Raw genomic sequence first — 21,696 nt, 5'->3', positions numbered from 1 at the left:
CATGCACACCCACCCCTTGGAATTTGTTCTTGACTGGTACCTCGGTACAAGAGCTTGCTCTGTTCACTCTTGTTCCTCCTGCTGTGTACTAGCTGTCAGAGCCAAAGGTGCAGAATCCATGGCTGCCTGGCTGCTCTCTATCCATCTTTATGAGCATCACTGACTTGGAATAGAAAGAATCGGGATGTCTGGTTAGCTGTGGTTCCCGAGCAACGCACACAGGACACCGGGCCCTGGCCACACATCCCCAGTGCGATGGGCGAGCACCGAGTAGTGTTCTGTGGTAGGTGCAGGAAACCAGTGTGAGCCTACACCTACTCCTTTCTTACTGTGTGGCTGAGAATATGCCGTGTCTCCTTTGCTCTAGTGTTGAAGGTGTAAAAGAAATAGAAGGACTGGGTAATCTTTGAGATGCTCTACATCTCAAATGTTTGAGATATTAGTCCTCGGTGAATTGGCGAGCCAAAATTTACAACCTGCAACCTTTCAATTATGAGCATCAAAAAGTCATTCACCAGTGGATAGTCCCGACCCTTGGGTGCCAGCATTGCGTCATTTCTGATAGCATACTTTCCAGACGAGGATTGACTTTTTGCTTTGTTAAACAAAGTCAAAATGAGAGGAGAATTGAGAAGAGCTTGTTGTTGTTACGAAAAGACGCAACTGAACATTTTTTAAATGAAGTGACGTAGATGTCATTTTCATATTTTATGGAATCAAAGGAAAAGGCCTTGAATAATGATTAGTAAGGTCTCCCGTCTCAAAACTGAACTTTGCCCACCAGTCTCACAGTCATGGTTAGCTACCCCAATTGTCACAAACCCTTAGGTCAGGAGAGTTTTGACTTAACTTGGTAATGGCTTCTAGTATATTACCTTTCTGTTGACCTTTCAGTGCTTCCTTATTTCTATCCTGCTGTTGGCCAGTCCTGTGGTGGGAAATACAGACTCGTTGATCAGCATCCTCTGTGGCACATTTTATATATACAGAATCTTGTGTATCTAGATCACTCGGAGACATGAGTCACCTAGATACGCAGACCTGTGCCTGGACACTCTGCTGGCTCTCCTCCTGGACCATCCATTAAGCCACACGCAGCGGGCGTCTGCTATAACTCAGACAGTCCTGATTCACATTGTACCTGCTCCAGGGCATCCTCTAAGCCCCACCATCTTCCAGCCCCACCGAGCAGCTTCCTTCTAGCCTGATCCTGGGTGCATCCTTGCTCCACCCTCTCCTTATTCTTTCTGTGGAGTCCTTACCAGTTCCGGGACAGCTCTCCATCTTCATTTAGATGTCCAGGTCCTCACCAGCCTCAGCAACTCTGGGGATCTCATTCTCTTTAGGTCTTCAGTCCTTCTTTTCCAGGCAGACGCACCAGGGTTGTTTGCTGGCTTCCTGATGACTGAGAAACCATGCTCCTCAATATAAGTGAAAGGATTGATGCCAGAAGGCCAGGGACAGCACACCGGACCTTAATCCACACTGGACACATTGCATCCAGAGCTATTACTCAGGAGAGAACAAGCCCTCCCCCTCCACTGAAGTTACAAGCAGACTGCCCATTCCTTGGGTTTCATTTCCCCCCAGAGGAGTTGAAATGTAAGGATTTCAAACTCTTAGAACTTACTTTGTGGAAAGGGTAAGGCAACATCTGAACAAAGCTCCAGTTTAAACATCCCCTTTGAACAGGCTCATAGAAACAAAAGCCTGAAAGCCCAGGCATTTGTGATGGACCTTGATGTTCCTAAATAACAAGCAGAGATTACATTGTTTGGGAGTCTTGCTTCAAGTTGGGGATAGAGAAATCATTCTCCAAAGAAAGCAAGTCACAGTCCTGTTGGCAAACTTGGAGGCCAGTTCAGCTGCAGATTTAAGGAATTAAATATTCCCCAGAGCAAGAATCCTCAGATACATAGCCAATAAATAACATGTACAAGGTGATGCACCAAATTTAACTATTCTCTCAGTGACTCATGCCGATGCAAAAATCAGTGCCTGGGAAAGGACTGGAAATGTTCTCATTATGCTGTTACTGTTCCTGACAGACATCTATCTACTTGTGTTGAAGTCATGTGGGCAGAGGTGTATATAAAGCCCTGTGGTTACACCATTTAGAAAGCTCCAATTGTTTCTACTAATAGTGCCTATCTCTGTGGTTCTTGGGATGATTAAATGAGAATGCATATAAAGGCTTAGAGCAGTGCCTGGCGCAGAAGGAATGTGGGAAAGCTGTGCCCTTTGTAATGGGGCCTCTGAAGATTGCTGCCTCTGTTAGGTTATCTCGTCCGATGACGACTGCACATAACTAAATCAGTATTTCTGTCAACTCCCTTTTTCCTCTCCTTATTAAGGGACAGCTTGTTTGGACTGTTTGTATATTGAAATGACTATCCCTAAACATAGACTGGCTTTAAGTTCACCCATGTTCATCTGATTACTCTAAGAGAACTATGTCTGTATCTTCACACTAATCACACAAGTATTACCATCCATGATTCTAGATCCTTTAAGTTCAGCCTATTTTCTACAAATGACTCTATCCTTGACTCCTAATGCTGTTTTCCCATCTCCATAAATGTCATTTATCAATCCAGTTGCTCATACCAGAAACTTGGGTGTCATCCTTGCCTCTGCCTTCTTCCCTCCACTTCACAGCTGATCCTTCAGGTACTATCATATCTACCTCATATAAATGGGTCTTAAGTCCACCCCCCTGCCTACCCCAACACTCTGCATTCTAATCTAAGCCACCATCGCCTCTGGTCTGGACAAATGCAGTAGCTTCCTGAGTGGTTTTCTTGTTTCCACTCACACTGTATTCTCATCCATTGTCCACTCAGCAGTCAAGGTAGAATTTTTGAAATGAAAATGAGACCATGTCTTACCCTGACTTAAAACTCTTCGGTGTTTCCCATTGCATGCAGCATAAAATCCAAATACGTTATCATGATCTATGAACTCTGCACGCTCTGGCCCCAGGGAGTGTCTCGGGGAGCCCTCTTCCAAGCACTCCAGTCTGTTTGTTTCACAACACTCATCTCAGTTAATAAGCATATACTTTTTTTGGCATCACTTAATTAATGCTGGTCTTCACTGGTCTATAACTTCATGAGGGCAGAGATTATTTTGGTTTTGTTCATCACTATATCCTCAACACTTTGTATAATTCTTAGAACTAAGTAGGTGCTCAATAAATGTTGGTTGAATAAACAAATGAACTCATCCCAGATTCTAATTATGCCTTATATGATTTTCTTGTTAAGGTAACATTTTTAAATATTAAAATTAGGTACTAATAATAGGGAACACCTGTGTACAAGTCATTAGATCACTGGTTTGTAGAGCTATTTCTAGGAAGTTCATCCTAAAAACCTTCTAGAATTATATCCCAAAATCTTTATACGTCAAAACACTGTGGGTTGAATGATGGATATTTTGGTTCTGGTACAGGTATTGAAATTGGGCTCCTTCCTTCCACACTGTATACTCTATTAAGATTTCCAGAATAACTGCTCCGAATCATAATACTCATAAGATGAGAGCGCACATTAAACAGCAATGTATCTGTCTCCTAAAGTAAAAAGTTATAGCCCAACCTGTTAGGATACATGTTTTAAATCTATCATCTACTATTGAAAACTTTATAATGGTTTGTGTTTACTAGAAAAATATGTCTGGCACATTTATGAATGATATAACTTTGAGCATGCTTGGTTGGTAAGAGTGGTTGCATTGATACTAGGCTACATGTTTTACATGGTGCTATTTATCTCTTAGGCATAAAAGGGCACTTTAGTAATTTAAGTTAACAAAATCACAAAGTTAGTGGGGGATATAAGAAATATCCAATAGAAGGAAATGACATTTGAAATCGATTTTCATTGCATTTTCACATTTTGTTCTTCAGTTTTAACTCATTTCCCTCTAAAGAGCAAGAATGTTATATTGGGAAATAATGTGTCTTGAAAACCTGAGCCAGCACACTTATGATCCAAGTGGTAATGATTTCCGTAATTGTTAATGAGGCAATGGAAGTTGGATACCTCAGTGCATTCACTGGGGCAGCCTCTTGCCTGTTCTACAAGAAGCTGTCATATCAAATTTTTGTCCTGACTCCATGGGCACTTTGATTCCTAAACCTTTGAGAAACCTAATCTGAAATCAAAGTCAAGTTTCTTAGATGTGGTCAGACAAGGTCACATTTAAAACAGTTCGGTGAACCTGCAGACCAAAGTTGAAAGGTAATGCCTCCCTCCCAAAATTGGCACAGACTTACCTGCTAGCTTACCTTTCAGTTTCTAAGGTGCCTTTTTTACCTCCTTCTCAATGGACTGGGAAAATGAGAGTTTATCCTCTGAAAAAATGGTAGAAGAGTTTCCTTAAATTAAAATCGTTTAATTAGGAAATTACACACAGTTGTATTTCAGAAATGTACCTTTATCCAAATCAGTGAATCATGAGGCATTTTGTTGTAGAAATACCTTGATCAGAGATTGCATGAACTAAGATGTGCAAAAGGAGCCCTTACTAATTCATAGAGGGACTTCTTTAAATCAGAATTGCATGGTAATTTCAGGTTCATGGACTTCATTTTTTGGCCTAAAGTATCAGGATTTACCCACTCTCTTGAGTGACCCAAAACACTATACAGGATTACATAGCTGTAATGCTATGGAATATTTTTACCCCAATGCTACCTTCCTTCCATGTCGAGCCTTGACATATTATCCAAAATGGCGCTGGAAAGTGGGGGAATGGTGACTCTTGTTAGTCGTGATCTTAACATCTCACCACACAGGTTTTTATCAAACTTCATGTGATTTAAAAAAAAAAAAAAAAAAAAAACAACCTTGCCATTGCTTTATATTTCAGTGTTCTGTCTCTTGTGGTCGAGGGCATAAACAACGAAATGTTTACTGCATGGCAAAAGATGGAAGCCATTTAGAAAGTGATTACTGTAAACACCTTGCTAAGCCCAATGGGCACAGAAAGTGCCGAGGAGGACGATGCCCCAGATGGAAGGCTGGAGCCTGGAGTCAGGTGAGCAATGCTTCTCCCCTACCACTGCTTCGTTACCTTCAGGCACATGGCTGACACCATCATGTTGGCTTGTGTTCCTCTGCTCAGTTTTGGTTTTTCAGAGGGGAGCTTGGGGACGGGGAGGGAAGAATCTTTATGTCAGGAGACTAGCTGTGGGACCTCGGGCCAGTGGCTTCAGCCCTTGGCGCTTTGGCTAATACCTACAGCAAGGTGGTTGTGAGGATTCATTCCAAGTGGTAGTCGATGGCGATATCAGATGCGAGCACAGAGTGGTCCCTCCACACTTTGCTGATGTCATTTATATTATCATTCACTACTTAGAGAATCACTAATTCAGATCGCAGTAAGGTCACCTGGCAGGAACTGAGTCTGAGTTTACCTTTGAGGTTCTTAAAGAAAGGACTGTCAATATAAAGTAGTAGAGACTGTTTCTCTTGTATACAGAGTTAGGGGACAAAGGGAAAGTTCTCTGTCATTTTCTAGCTCTGTGTCCTTGGGTGTTTTGTTTAACCTTCCTGAGCCTACTTCATATAGTTCTTAGGAGGACTCAATACAAAAATGAATGCCACGTAGGGGATTCAGGGATCTTGAATCTCATAGGCTCTCAAGAATAATAATTTTTGTGTGATGAGTGTGATGTGTATCAGATGGGGAAGGGGGTAAATACCCAAGAAACTGATTACGGTTAGGCCCCACTAATTCTATTCATTTGGTGATTTAGTCAGGAATTAGGTGTGAGAGTTTCCCTGTTGAATTCAAGAAGAAACTCTAGGAATTTCTATTTACCTACAAACAATTAATGCATGACCTAAAGCCACTGGCATCTAGTCCTTCAAGTAAATCTCGTTGCTCCATACTCTGCCTGGTTGAAGGTGCTTACTTAAAAGTAATAAGGCTCAATTTCTTTCCTCGTGTTCTTTATTTAATGATTCTCCTTCTCCCCATTGATTTGACGCAATGAGGTCTGACTGAATTTGTGGTTCCCCTCTGCAGTGGAGAGTCATGCAGATACTCCTCAGAATCAATAAAAAACTAGGTTCAAGGTTGGCAGCCTCAGGAATTGATTCTTCCAGAGCTTGGATCTTGATTTCTAAGGCCCTGAAGAAGCGTTGGACAGCTGTGCTAACATGGGGAGGAGCTGAGAATCCTCCATTTCAACGTGACTAATGGAGAATTCCTCTAGAAACGTGCTTTTTTCTTAAATGCTCTGAGCTGGCATCAGTGTCCCCCATACCTTTCCGCTATATTCTGCTTCCCAGATATGCAAATTATGGTGGGCCCATTCTCCAGCAGAGTGGGCAAATCCCTCTCAAAGCCTTCAGCATAATGATCATGCCTTTTTTTTGTTTTTGTTTTAATTTAATACTCAAAGCATCTGTGTCCTGCCAGAGCTAGTTCCTTCTCTGGCTTCCTTAAAGGAGGAGATTTCAAAGCGGTGTTTCATACTAGTCATCTTTAATGGTTTTCTAAGTGATTGCTGTCATCTGCCACTTCCAGTCCTTTTGTTTTGGAACCATTCAATTCATGTAAAAGCCTGAAGCTAATATTATTTAAGGTACCACACTAATTAGCTTGTCCTGTTGTAGACTTTCATGCTCTGTTACTTTTCTTTATGTTCCTTAGCCTCTATTTGCCAATTTGCATCTTGCCCTGAATATTAAGTTTAGAGCATGTAAATTAAAGTCCAATTCATTCAGTAAAAAGACAATTAAGAGAATCTTTTGCTATCTATTGGTAAACACAGAGTGAGTTTTACTCCAGTATCCTGTGATCCAGAGGGAAAGACTAAAATTGCTCACAAAGCTGTGATGATTAGGTTTGAACCCTGGGGATTTTTCTGAACATAAGGTAATAGGATTATCAGAAAGCCTCCCCAGAAAAGACTGCACCTGTTCAAAGTGATTGCTCAGAAAAGTCTAGTCACCTTTGTAGAAAATGCAAGTAAACATAGTTATGTAATGACCTGTGGCCAGCTTCATAATGTCCTGATTTGATTTGTAGAAATGAATTATAAAAGCAGGCAAGACAAGGTGCTGCACAGGTAAAATCCAATTGGTGCAATTTAGAAGAGTGCCTGAAAATAATCAGGTCCAGTGCTTGATGGAGAAAGATGGTCTGCATGATTAAAGATTATCTGCGTACTAATGATCCAGTGGTAAACAGGAATATCCCTCAGGTAGCAATATTAAAGCAAGAGTAATGACTATCTATTTGCCACAAATTTAAAAGATTTTATATCTGGTCCCTCTGTTTTCTGCTGGCAGCTATTTTCTAATCATCTCGTCTTCAATGTAGGAAGAATAATTAATGTAATTTCTCATCATGTCAAACTGTCTAATGATAATAAGACATAGAGAATATTGTAATAGGTGACTGGGGTAGCCAAGCTAATTTGCAGAATCTCTCCCTCAAAACTGGTGTTTTGGGGCTTAAAGTAGAATGTTTTATTCCTACGTCTTTTGAAAATCTTTAATTTCTAAAGGAAATATTTTCCAATAAAAGCATGTCTTTTATTGGAAAGCATCCTCGCTATAGTTTAAAAGCTTTTTCTCCCCCAAAATTCATGTTCGATTTGTTTAGATGATTTTGATGAAGAGCTAAGGTTAGAAGCCCATGAAATTTTAAGATAAAAATCAACATCAAATTTTTGATTCAGCTTGATCAATGTGAAAGCTCTGTATTCTCCAGATATAAAAGCATTCCAGAATGAATTTTTTAAACTTACCTATTCCTATAGAAAGTCTTTTTTTTTTTTAATGAAAATCAGAAATGCGAAGGATAAATGGTCAGATTAGAACTTATCAGTCATGAATTCATTTAGTGGATGCATTCATCAATCCTCAGTCACATTTCTTTTTTATGCTTTACTATCTCTGTGGTCAGGATGGGCCTAACAATCAATTTCAAAATGCCATGATTCAATGAATACTCCTTGTTTTCTTTCTTACTGATATAAAACATAACGCTGTGTCTGGCAATGAGTGGTGGCTTAGATTCGGGGAAATAATTCAGTGTCTTTCAAGCTCTTCAATGCTAGTGCCAGAATAGAAACTGGCAAATTGCAATATGAAGCTACCAGCCATTTGGGTTAGGATTTTCCTCATAATTACAATGAGAGCAGCCTGATGGTGGTGTCTGATTCTGAAGTGTTCTGCAAGTGTTAAGGGAGAAACATGGCAAATGCGTAGCTTGTGTCTTTTGAGAAATCAAGGAAACCGTATGCACAGGGTCAGTGCATGGTGAGAAAGAGAGGTGCTTTAGAGATGTGTGCTCTCCATTATTTTGTTTGTATTTGAACTGTAAGCATTGATGTTGAATTGTTTGAATACAGGTTTCTCACCCGCACTCTTGCTGACATCATACAGAAGACTGCACCATATTCGCCCATATTTTAAAAACTGGAAGGCACATTGTAATCCACAGTAACTACGGTACATTGCCTGGGACAGAATTTACTTTGACTGTTGTTTTATTTTGTTTTGTGTTTTTTCTTGTTTTTGTTTGAGTTAGAGTGATTATCTCTGTTCTTTGCTTAATTTATTTGTGGAGTATCTGCCTAAAAGGTTTACTAAGAAATACAAAAGATATTTTATGTAAAATGCTTAGCATATAGCTCTCAACTGGGGTGATTTTTTACCTCTTGGGACATTTGGCAGTGTCTGGTGACAGCTTTAGCTGTCATAACGTGGTGGAGGAAACGAAATGTGACTGACATCTAGTGGGTGGAGTCCAGAGATGCTGCTAAACTTCCTACAAAACACAGGACAGCCACCAACAAAAAAAAAGAATTATTAGGTTGAGAAATCCTAGTTTAGAAACTGGCACATAATAAGTGTTTAGTAAAAGTTTGCTATTATTGTTATTAATATTGTTATAGTTGCTTCAAATAGTTATTTTTCAAGCTAGTCCCTCCTTTAAATAATGTCACCACAGTAATACTGGAAGAAAATCTATACAATTCTTTCCAGGTTTTCAAGTGTATATTATAATTCTCCAAAATCAGAACTTCCACAGAGATTCTTTTTATCCATGGAAATAAGCGTCAAGTTCCCTCTTTCAGTTGGTGAACTCTGCATACTAGCATTGCACAGTACGGAGTAGAGAGATAAAACATAGCTCCCAGCTTAGTAGTTCAGAACTAAAAACATCTACTTTTTTTTTTTTTTTTTTTTTTTTTTTTTTTTTTTTTTTTTTTTTTTTTTTTTAATTTTATTGGGGTGACAATTGTTAGTAGAATTACATAGATTTCAGTTGTGCAATTCTGAATCACATCATCCATAAATCACACCGTGCGTTCACCACCCAGAGACAGCTCCCCTTCCATCACCGTACACCTGATCCCCCTCACCCTCATCCCCCACCCCCCAACCCCCTTACGCTCTGGTAACCACCAAATTACGTTCCCCAGATTAATTTTCAAACCCCGTGGCCATCCTGTGGTCACCGACTGCCCTCCAATCCCCTCACCCTCCCCCCCACCCCCCACTCCCCCCGCCCATCTAGCAACCCTCAGTTTTTCCTCATTGTCTCCCAGTTTCTGATTAGTTCATTCACTTATTCTTTTCTTTAGAATCCGCAAATAAGTGAGTTCCTATGATAAGTTCCATATAAAAACATCTACTTTTAAACCTGCGCAAATAGACTGGCATGCTGGAATGATGGCTGTGGGGGCGGGGGGGACACATTAATAGAGACTGCTCAACTTTTTTCCTCTGCAAACTAACGAAAAGATGTACTAAATAGAACAAGAAGAATTAAGCATGCACTGTGCACATACCACCACCATCACCACCTCCAGGATCATGCAGAGGTCTTTTTGATGCTGTTTTATTCATGGGGTTTCTGTACAAATCTCTCTGAATTCACTAAGCAAGGCCTGGCTAGCTGTGTATGCAAATCATTGCCTCCCACGACACAGCACAGGAAGAAAGCTGAAACACCGAGAAGTCACACTCAGGCAGTGCAGTTCATTTTAAACAAAGATCCCCGTGGATGCAGTATACAGGAGGCAGAGCTTGTACCTTGCTGTGCATTTACATCATGTCGAAACTTTGTTGTATGATTTCGAAGCTGGCTTTGACATTATAAAAATCAGAAGCCACAAAACTATATTATGTCGTTGAACTTTCCTGTGTCTTTATTTGCCTTTTGAAATATTATTGAACATTGTAGGCAGTGATTCTTTTTTTTAAGGTTGCATACTTCAGGCTCTTAATAACTTGCTTTTGTTGATCCATATGTAATTTTCTCAACAACAATAACATAAAAAAGAGGTTTCATTTACTTAGAGCCTGAATTGTGTGCACTCTAAATGTCTTCAACCTTTTTTCCTTTTTCTTTAGGTTATGAAAGCTTCTGAGCTTTTGCACATGTATATCAGCCCTATGCCCAACGCAAATTTGTTTATTTAACCCTTCTTATTCTCTCTTTGTATTTCTATTTGGACACATTGTTCTGGAAATGTACTGTTTTATAATTAAGAGGCCAAATTCACGCAGCCAAAGTGTTCTTTTGACGGTTGTTGTTTGTTGATGATGAGAATGTTTGAATGTTTGTCATTGGTGTGGTCACTCCCCCGTGCTATAGCTCCTTGTTTCCAGTGCAGTCAATGGGAAATAGTATGTATGTTGCTCCCATAAGGGATATATGGCCATTCTTTGTAGACAAGGCAATCTCTTGTGTTCAGGCACCCCCCGTTCCACCCAGGACATAATGACTTTAAAAGTCTGATTTTTTTGTGGGTCACAAATGCATTCAACCCAATTAATACAATTAAAACCAAACAAGAGTATGTTGCTCCAAAATATTTCCTTCTCTTCAGCTAGCTTTGATATGAACATCTGAGCTCCTCCTGGTAGAGACTCATCTGAAACGATATAATTTCCCTTCTACGTAGTATCACCTAGTTTCTTAAAATCTGAAATGGCAATAAAATTAATAATCGGCAGAATCCATTGGGTGTACTTTTCAATAGTATATTTCTGTTAACTCAGAGTTAGATGAATCTTACCACAGGTTAATTGGACAAGAATTCTTTTCTAACTTAAGAGTGCATAATTCTATTCTTTATGAAGACTTCTTCTTAGGAATATGGATTTAGTGTATGTTAAACTTGTTTTCTCAAAGCCAGACAAATTAATGGAAGCTGAGCTATCACAAAACCTTGGTAAAATTTTTAAATAGCTAAGTGTAATAATATGCTGTTCTTTCCCATCAAACATTGCCATTAGTTTCTGACTGTCAAAACCTTAATAAAGACGATAATTCTTGGCTTGAGATTGTAAAATCCAGCAATGAAGAAACCATTAAAAAATTAATTTAGAAGAAAGTTAATTGCAGATTTAATATGGTGTTTTGCAGCTTGGTCAACAAAATGTTTCAGCCTGATGAACAGTATTTTTCACGAGCTGAAACATTACGCCTGAGGAAATGGTTTTTCCTTTGTCAGCTTTTCTTCTTATGTATTCATCTGAGGTTGTACATAGACAAAAATACTTTAGAGAATTCCATAGTTTAAAAAAAAAAAACATTTATCTGTTGCCAAGAATAGGAGCAAGAAAAGGAAGAGACTGGAGAAAATAATTCTACTTATAAGGCCCTAAAAGCTTCATGATTTACAATCCTTGGGTTATAGTTTTAACCTGCCAAGAAATTCTTCTTGTACAGTACTGTATCTCCAATTCCAAGAAGCTCACATCCTCCAGGATAGAAATTATTTGGGATTTTCATTTCACATGGCAATACGATTTCTAGGTTGTACTAAATGTTTCTTTATGATCATTCCCAGCCTCTTCAATTGTTCAAGAGTTTTGCTAATTTTGAGATTCCTGCAAGTTGAATACCTTCCTCCCCAGCATTGATAGGCCGTGAATTCACAGGTTAAGACATTGCCCTCGGTCCCTTTCATTGGGATTTAGAAAACTTTGTCAAAGGCATTGGATTAGGGGTGCATTCCCCATGTCTGCGACCCTCCCCCCACACCCTTACACACACAGTGTTCCCCAAAGCTCCCACTTACACACTCTGTCTTCTTAGTGCTCTGCGTCCTGCGGCCCAGGCGTGCAGCGGAGAAATGTGGGCTGTCAGATGGGAACACACAAAATAGCCAGAGAGACCGAGTGCAACCCTTACACCAGACCGGAGTCGGAGCGAGCCTGCCAAGCGCTGCCGTGTCCTCTCTACGCCTGGAGGGCAGAGGAATGGCAAGAAGTAAGTAGAGCCATGAAGTGGGCACCTGCCAGGCATGTTGCTCAACCCCCTTGCTATCCTCACCTCTGTTCCCCCGTGAAGCTTTGAAGTTTGGTGACAGGGCTGGCTCTTTCCCAAAAGCTCTGCTGTCAGAAGGCAAGCAATTCACTCCAGCCAGGGTGGGAGAGCTCCTCCTTTTTATGCAATTCCTATGTCGGTGTCCTTGAATGTACCAAGTCTGACTGCTTCCAGAGAAACTTTAACAGGCCTTGGGCCAAATACATACAGATAACTTTCACAGAAGGAGGAGGAGAGGGACAAAATATTTCAAATATGTGTCCAGACTTGGTCATTCTGTATTAGTGCAGACAGCCACGAGACAGACTCAAGGTTGGACTCCTCTGTGTTTTTCCTCCTTCCATGACTTTGGCTGGCAGGTAGAGGACAGGCCCTCGTGTGAAACCCTGATTAATTAGTGAAGGATTTCCACCATTAAAACAATGATGGGATCTGAAGAACTGCTCAGTTGATGCAGAAATAGACGACCTGCTTTTCTCCCACTTAATGTTTGGTTAAAGAAAATGCTAATGTTTGATGTTAATGTTTAGTTAAAGAAAACACTAAACGTCCCTGGGGAAAAGTCTGGCTAGGAAGGTAAGACATTAGTGCAAGGTAACCTCTGTTTCCAGAACAGAAGCTTAGATTGTAGAAAAGGGAGAAAGAGTTTTAGGAAGCGAAACCATGTTCACTGACATTGGAATGAAATAGAAAATTCATGCTGTTATTTGCAATAACCAAGACATGGAAACAACCCTTCGATGGGTGACTGGATAAAGAAGATGTGGTACATATACATATAATGGAATACTACTCAGCCATAAAAAGATGAAATACTGCCATTTGTGACAACGTGGATGGATCTTGGGAGAATTATGCTAAGTGAAATAAGTCATGTGGAAAAGTACCAGAACCATATGATTTCACTCATATAAAACAAAAAGCAACAAACTAATAAACAAATGAAAAACAAACTCATACATACAGACAACAGAATCGTGGTTACCAGAGGGGAAGGAGACTGGGGGAGGATGAAAAGGGTAAAGGGAGTCAAATATATGGTGACAGAAGGAGACTAGACTTCTGGTGGTGAGCATACGATAGAATAAATAGATGTTGTACTACAAAGTTGTACACCTGAAATTTATAGAATGTTAGAACATGCATGCTGTAGAATGTTCAGAGATGAATAGTAAAATGGGAATTTTCCACCAGGAATGGTTTTCAGAATGGGGGAAACCATGCCTGGCACTGTGGTAAGTGCTTTATGTTCATCACCTCACTAAATATTTTTAACCACTCAACAAAGTGGGTGTTATTGTTATCCCATTTTGCAGTTGAGGAAACTGAGATTTAGAGAGCCAGTGTCATTTGTCCAAGTGCCACACACCTAGCAAGTGGAAGAAGTAAGCCTTGATCCTAAGTTTATTTTCTTAAACCATTATGAGATACTACACTACACTCTTTTTTTAATTATTATTTTACATAAGTGCTATGGCAGTGCCACTTTTCTTCCAGTTTTATTGAGATATAATTGACATATAACATCATATTTGTTTTTGGTGAAAGCATGCTGATTTGATATGTGTATACAGAAAAATGATTACCACAGTAAGTTTAGTTATTATTAACAATAACTGTGTTATAGTTAATATCCATCCCCTCACATACTTACAAATTATTTTTCTTGTGATGAGAATTTTTAAGATCTACTCTCATAGCAACTTTCAAATATCCATATGGTACTGTTAACTATAGTCCTCATGCTGTACATTACATCTCCACATCTTCAATATTTATGTATCTAATAACTGGAAGTTTGCACCATTTGACCACCTTCACCCATTCACCCACTCCCCACATCCGGCCTCTGGCAACCACCAATCTATTCTCTGTATAAGTTTGTTTCTTCTTTAGATTCCACATATAAGTGAGATCATACAGTATTTGTCTTTCTCTGTCTGATTTATGTCACTTAGCATAATGCCCTCAAGGTTCACCCATATTGTCGCAGATGGTAGGATTTCCTTCTTTTTTATGGCTGAGTAATATTCCATTGTATATGTATACCACATTTTCTTCATCAGTTAATCCATCAGTGGACACTTAGGTTGCTTTCACGTCTTGGCTATTGTAAATTATGCTGCAGTGAACATCGGGGTGCATGTATCTTTTTGAGTTAGTGATTTTGTTTCTTTCAGATAAATACCCAGAAGTGGGATTCCTGGATCATAAGATAATTCTATTTTTAATTTTTTGAAGAACCTCCATACTGTTTTCCATAGTGGTTGTACCAATTCACACTCCTACCAACAGTGCATAAGAATTTGTTTTTTTCTTCACATCCTTGCCGATGCTTATTATTTCTTGTCTTATTGATGATAGCTATTCTAACAGGTATGAGGTGATTTCTCATTGTGGTTTTGATTTACATTTTCCTGATGATTAGTGATGCTGAGCACATTTTCATATATCTTTTGGCCATTTGTATGTCTTCTTTTGAGAAATGTCTGTTCAGGTCCTTTGGCCATTTTTAGTTTGATGTCATCCCATTAGTTTTTTCTGCTTTTGATGCCTTTGCTTTTGGTGTCAATCCAAAAAAATCATCTCCAGGACTGATAATATCAAGGAACTTTCCCTCTATGTTTTCTCCTAGGAATTTTATGATTTCAGGTCTTTTGTTCAAGTCTTTAATCCATTTCGAATTGGTTTTTGTGTATGGTATAAGGTAGAGGTCCAGTTTCATTCTTTTCCATGTGGTTGTCTAGTTTTTCTAACACCATTATTGAAGAGACTATCCTTTCTCCGGTGTATATTCTTGGCTCCTGTGTCATAAATTAACTGATCATATATGTGTGTGAGTTTATTGCTGGGCTTTCTATTCTATTCCATTGATCTGTGTGTCTTTTTTTTTTAGCCAATACTATATTGTTTTCAGTGCTATAGCTTTGTAATATAAGTTTGAAATCAAGAAGTGTGATGCCTCCAGTTTTGTTCTTCTTTCTCATGATCTCTTTGGAAATTCAGGGGTCTTTTGTGGGCCAATTTCCATACAAATTTTAGGATTTTTTTTTTTCTGTGAAAAATGCCTTAGGAATCTTGATAGCATTGCATTGAATCTGTATATTGCTTTGTGTAGTGTGGACATTTTAACAATATTAGTTCTTCCAGTCCATGAGCACAGAATATCTTTTCATTTATTGTGTTTTCTTTAGTTTCTTTCGTCAGTGTCATATAGTTTTCAGTGTACTGATCTTTCACCTCCTTGGATAAATTGATTCCTAGATGTTTTGTTTTTTTTTATACAATTTTAAACAGGATTGTTTTCTTACCACTGCATTCCTAACGTGTGTGGGGATTGAGCCTTCCAGCCTGTCCTTCCGCCTCAGCTCACTCTCCTATCGGATCAGTTCCACTGTTTGCAGTCATCTCTTTTCTTTAGGACTCTCTCCTCTGTCCATTTAGGGGTTTTTTTGCTTGTTTTCCTTTTAGATAGTTTTACTTCCACCAGATAGTGACAGAGAAGAATGGCTAAAGCAATTAAATTTCAAATTAATTACACTTGTGCCACACAAGTCACTGAAAACCAGAGAGGCTGTGGAATTCTCCAGACCTGTTTCATATCCCAGCACTGCCACTTATTAGCCGTGTGACTTAGAACAACTTTTCTTAATTTCTCTGAGCCATGGGGTTTGCCATCTGTAGAATGCGGATAGTAATAACTATGCAGAGTTGTTCTAAGAAAATTTGAGATAATAGAGTGGTTTGGGATTGACGATATTAGATTTAGAAGGAAGAAGAGACTCTCTCATCTCTCTCTTCCTGCGTTACGTCTTGCTGTTCTTTGTAATTCTTGTTTCAGACCTACCACTGCTGGCTTTCTCTCTCTCCCTCTTCATCACATACCAAACTCAACCTTGTGTAACTGCTCCAAGGAGTTGAAAGTAAGATAGTGTTGAGAAATGAATCTAAGCTGACTACTCATGTGTTAGCCAACTTTTGAAAAACGCTAGAGCCAATCTGGAAACCCAAGTTCCATTCCTTCTGAATCCTGAAGACTAGAAACCTTGCCAAATATGTACTGAGGAAATCCTCTTATCTGACCATACAAAATATGACTAGAAATTGACATCTTTGCATGTGATATGTAGATGGATATTTTTGAATTCTTCTTCAAACACTGCTATCAAGCTTCATTTAAGAACAGAAGACCTAAGGAGATAGCCTGACCTGTGACTATATTTAGAAGTTTACCAGAGGTTAACCATTCTCACAAAGGGGAAAGACTCTAAACAATGAAAAAGCAGATTCGGATAGTTACCCGCCTGTGTGCATGCTTTTTCATCTGCCCAGACCTGGAGATTTGAGGAAGGTGGAGCTGGGTGGTGAGGGAGAGTGGAACACTGTGGGAGGTCCTCACTTGACACCGAATTTGCAAAGTGAGTCTCAGGGTAACTGGAGGAGAGAGAAGCCCCATCAAGAGCCTTTGTTCCTCATATGTGAAGTCGGCAGGTGGCCCTCTCAGAATGTCCCCACAGCAAGGCTTAGAGTGAATGTGGATAACTGCTAGGCAACCACCCTAGTAGCTCAAATCAAAAGTAGAGTGGCCACTCATCCTGTTTGCTTGGGGCAGTACTCGTTTATGTCTAAGACAGTGCTGGTGAAATTATTCGTTGCTGCTACTTTCATGATCAGAAGGATCCTTGTTAAACAGTAAATCGGACCGTGCCTTGATAGCACAGCACCCTTCAGACTCCCTCAATCACCACCCCCACGTGCTCTCACACTCATTCACTCTGCTACCATTTCACCTGATACTTACTTGGCGCAGGCCTGTGTCTTGACTTTCCTCCCTTCATCTAGTGACACCTTGACCTGACTGATGTGGGTGAGCACGCCAAGGCACAGCCTCAGAGCCCACTGACTGGGGTGTCCCGGATTCCCTGACCCCATCCCCTTACCGGACGTTCTCTTCCCTCTCAGCCCTGGGTGACCACCTCAGAGCTCCTGTTTGCTTCTTGAGTGTGCACGCTCCCCTTTGCTTCCCCCTCGTGGACTGTTAAACTCACCTGTTTGTTGGCCAGATGCATTTCATGCAAAGCACATAGCAAATGGCACCCTCCTCTTTTTGAGAAATAGTCCAAACACCCACTTTGAGAAGCACAAGTTCTGCATAGCCACCGTGAAGGAAGAATATGTCTCTCTGAGTCCCCAAATGATGTAGGGGACTTTGGAGTGAGTGAGTGCCGGGATCGTGTCTCGTGAGACTGAAGAATGGAAACACGGACCCAGGAGAGGCAAAGAGTTTTAAAAAGAGGATAGTTTTATTGAAAGCAAAGGGTCATAGTTCCCGAATGGGGTTGCCCACTGACTGAAGCAAAAGCTCTTACTTTTATACCTTCCCTCGCCTGTTTGGGGTAGGGGCAATGGCGCCTTCTAATGAAAAACATCTACCAGGTTTGTTCTGTTTGCCCATCCTAAAGGAATCAGCAAAATAACCCACTCTTATCTATCAGATCTGCTCCGTTTGTCAGGCCAAAAGGAATTTTATGATTAACCTCAAGACACTGTTGCATTTTGTCCTGGAGCGAAGGACTGATTTCAAAACCTGAAGTCTCAGAATATGTCTGTCTTTTGTTTATTCCATGAGGGACCTCCCTGTCTACCTAGGGACATGCTAACTAAGCTGTCTCAACAGTAGTGTGATCCTCAGGGATGTTTTATACAGCCACACAGGTGGTACACTGCACAGTTCGGGGTGTACTATTCCCATAGGCTACAATGTTGGGGCAACGCCTAGAATTGTATAGAGCAGTGGCCCTAATACTGATGATGATTTTTTTAAAAATCATACATCTTATTGTTTATTAAGCTATGGACTAAGCACTGTGTTGAGTACCTTTATGTGGAGGACCTCATTTAATGTTTTCCATAACTCTCTAATGTAGTCATTAAATTTTTATCCTCACTTAAAGATGAGGAATCTTGAGGTTTACGTAGGTTAGTTCATCCACGTTCATGCATTTACTAAGTAATGAGACTGGAATCTGAAGCCCAGCAGCCCGACCTCTGGAACATATGCTCTGAATCTTTATATTCCACTGCTTTCCCTGCACCTAAGATGAACAATTTTATTTCTCTCTTAAAGGCTTGTCTAGCCTCTTACAGCAGAGTTGGCATCAAAGTAGAATTCCCGTTACTGGGTGACCACCCCAACCCCCTTCTAAAAATGAAATTCTTGGTCTCGTTGGTTGCTGATCAGACCTTCAGCTTTGTGGCTGGGGGAGTCTTGGTGGCTGCAGGGAGTCAGGGGACGTCTTGTTTATGGCGTGGCCTGTTGGCTGTGTGGGGTGAAGGGGCATCGGCGTGCCTTCATGATACCAGAGGGTAGAGCCTGGACTTCTAGATGAAGGAGAAGAGGAAAGTGTTCTATCCAGACATCCGTGTCTCATTTTGTGTATGCCCTAGAAGCACCATACTATAAACGAGACAAATTGGTGTGTGGCTCAGGGAAATGGACTTCAAATCTCTGGGCTTCACTTAGCTCATTTGCAAAATGGGAATTTTATATATGGTGGACTTTGCTGAAGGGCATACTGAGGATGTAGTGAGATTTAAGTGAGGGGTCAGCCCAGTGCCTAGCACTTTTTAGACCTTCCATAGATGTTGCTTCTCTTTAGTAGAGTGGCCTCCTGATGGAGAGTTCAGATGATCACCAGCACCTCAGCTTAACCTGCATGACACAATGGTGGGCTTTTAATAACACCTGCCAACTTCCGGCTAGATATTTGGCCTCTCAGTGACTACTTTAGAATTACAATGCTAATGAGGCTGTTTGAGTTTAAAAAAAAAAAAAAAAAATTTTTTTTTGAAAATTGTGATCATAAAGGATTTACTTATTAATAGTATTAGACATAGAATTTTCTTATAGCTGCAGAGGTCTTTCAATCAAATTTAAATTGTGAGTGTATGAGTTCTGCATCTCTTAGCATAAGGGAGTAACTCTCCCGGGTCTTGCAAGTATCCTTTGTTTTTTAACCTTGACCTGGAATACTCTCTTTCCTCCCTAGTAACTCTATCCCAAGGAGGTTGCCCCGCTCCTTCCTTCACTGCAGTCACTCTTGTTCATCCTTTAGGCTTCTATCAACCAAGATGTCACTTCCTCTCAGAAGCCCTTCACAGTAATGACTGAGTCAGATGGCCACACTCTCAGCTCTTACAGCAACCTGAAAATACTCTGCTTTTGCAGTTAGCACTCTGAATTGTCGTTGCCTGTTTTCCTTATCTGTGTTATCAGCTGATTCTCAGTTTGGGGGCAGACAGCTTGTTCACCAGTTTCCCCTCTATTCCCCCCACCCCCAGCATTTAGCATAGTACCTATAGCATTGAATGCACTTGTTGAATGAATAAAATGAATGGTGGTACAAAAAGTTAGTTGGAAGGAAGGGAGGGAGGGAAAATAAAGATATTAGAGAACATTGCCTGCAAATTGATGGTCTTTCTTCTTTAACTCTTTAGAATCACAGCATTCTATTATAAAATGTCTTTTAGAACAGGCAAGCAAAGTGTTTGTCCTGTAAGAACAGCTGTTTTCTTGTCACATTGCCACAGACAAGCTGTGCTTAGATAAGTCTGGCCTTTGCAGAGCTGCCCACCCCATGGCTGTTTGGCCCAGTGCAGGAACTTGGGCCACTCTCATACATATTTGGATTCTAACAACTTTTATTGAGATCAGCTATAGAGTGATTCCCAAGTTTACCTCCTTAGCACAGAAAAGTTAGAAATGAGTAGCAGGACCCTGGTCAGTTGGTTGAGAAGATTTTGGCAAGTGTACAATAAGGAGGGATCAGGTTTTGATGTGTGTAGAAGGGCCGTATATTAACTCTTTTATTACTCAACGATGCAATAGGGATGCAGTAGAGACGATGGAATTGCTGTGGTGGGATTGATTGTCTGGTGCGAGAGAGCGACACAAAACAAGCAAACATGTTACATGAAACTGCCAATTGTGACAAGTTGCTGTGACAGGAAAAAAACAAGGCCCTGAATACAGAGACAGAGAATGACAGGCCAGTCCCATTTTCTCAAGCGTGGTCAGGCGGCGAAGAGCAGAAGGAAGTGATTCCAGGTAGAAGGAAGAGGGAGGACAAAGCCCAGCGTGTTTCTGTACAAAAGCACAGCATGGTGGGAGGGAGGAGAGTGACCTAGGGGACCAGACGCCGTAAGGAGGTCAGACTGCAGGAGCCATCGGGTTATGACGTGCCCTGTAGCCAGAGCCAAAGTTTGGATTTTCTCCTAAGCAGTGCAGTAGGTTTACAAGCCCCTTCCAGCCCTGGCCTCTGTCCACCTTCTGGAATCTCCATCTCAAAGAGGAGGCTCTAACATCCCCAAGCTGCAGTAGTCATCCGCCCGCCCCACTTCCCCAGGACCTTCCCCTCCAGCCTCCATGCAGCCTGAGCCTCTCCGACCACTGCCCTGGTTAGCTCGCCCCTGCCTGCACTCCTCCTCGGCCACCACTACCTGGGCTCCCCTTTCAGCATGGTGCACATTCCTGCCTCTTGTCCTCTTCTTCGTTTACTGTCACAATTGCAGAACTCCCTGATGGCACCTTCCCCCATTACATTCTCTGTTATGAAACCCACATCTGCTCATACAAAGTGTCCCTAAATGTTAAACCCCAGTGTCACCAGTTAGCCGGCTGTCCTGACACATAGACCCCAAGCTGGGAGAAGCAGCCACCCTAGGTGTCATAGCAGAGAGAGAAGGAGAGGAAGAAGATGTCAGAGCTGTACCCAGCGCTTGTTACAGAAATTGGCCCGTTGGAAATATTGGTTGCAAGTGTGATTGACTTTAAAGTTACGAAATGTCTCCCTCGTATGGTGTCTGCCCTTTTCTCTTGCAGATACAGTATTTTAGCGTAAAAGTGTCTGAGCTCTACCTACCTGACTTTACAATGAGCTTTGAGAGTAGACCCTATCGGTAATTTAAAGACTGTTTTTTCTTTTTAAATTTAAAGCAGTGGTAGATAAATTGATTTGTAATCACTGCACAAAAACCTTTGCACAACACACATAGAACACAGTGCTATCAAGTTCTCCGTTTGTCCTGTGGCTTGCCTGCACACACTAGCGAACAATGGCAGCCTGGCACGAGAACCAACAGGACACAGTCCTTCGTGTGCGGAGAGACTCAACAAGCTTAAAAGGTAGAGCACGTGAAGATAAAGTGATTTTCTGCCCCCCATGGTTAGGGAATCTCAAAATAGTGTCAAGTAACTTGATTATAATCTTTAAGGAAAGACAATTTCTACTCCTTGCACCAATGATGCTTTTTAGACTGTCATCCTGTGGCTAACCGACCTGGCTAAATAAAACAGTACCTTAAAAGTTTATTTTAGGTCTTCCTCAC

General features: G+C 40.8%; 1 protein-coding gene across 3 annotated transcripts in view; it reads left to right on the top strand.

The window, feature by feature from the left end:
- The window catches only part of ADAMTS9 (ADAM metallopeptidase with thrombospondin type 1 motif 9), a 160,381-nt gene that overhangs the window by 110,987 nt on the left and 27,698 nt on the right, over positions 1 to 21,696 (top strand). For 2 of the 3 annotated variants that reach the window (XM_033132881.1, XM_033132880.1), the window contains exons 29-30: positions 4,876 to 5,043; positions 12,079 to 12,252. In XM_033132881.1, coding sequence (XP_032988772.1) covers positions 4,876 to 5,043; positions 12,079 to 12,252 — 342 coding nt within the window. The remainder of the gene's footprint in view (positions 1 to 4,875; positions 5,044 to 12,078; positions 12,253 to 21,696) is intronic. The other variant, XM_033132882.1, reaches the window with a different exon arrangement.

Source organism: Rhinolophus ferrumequinum, chromosome 17 (assembly GCF_004115265.2).
Source record: "Rhinolophus ferrumequinum isolate MPI-CBG mRhiFer1 chromosome 17, mRhiFer1_v1.p, whole genome shotgun sequence".
In the NCBI taxonomy this organism is placed as follows: domain Eukaryota; kingdom Metazoa; phylum Chordata; class Mammalia; order Chiroptera; family Rhinolophidae; genus Rhinolophus; species Rhinolophus ferrumequinum.
This window is presented reverse-complemented; position numbering and strand designations above follow the sequence as displayed.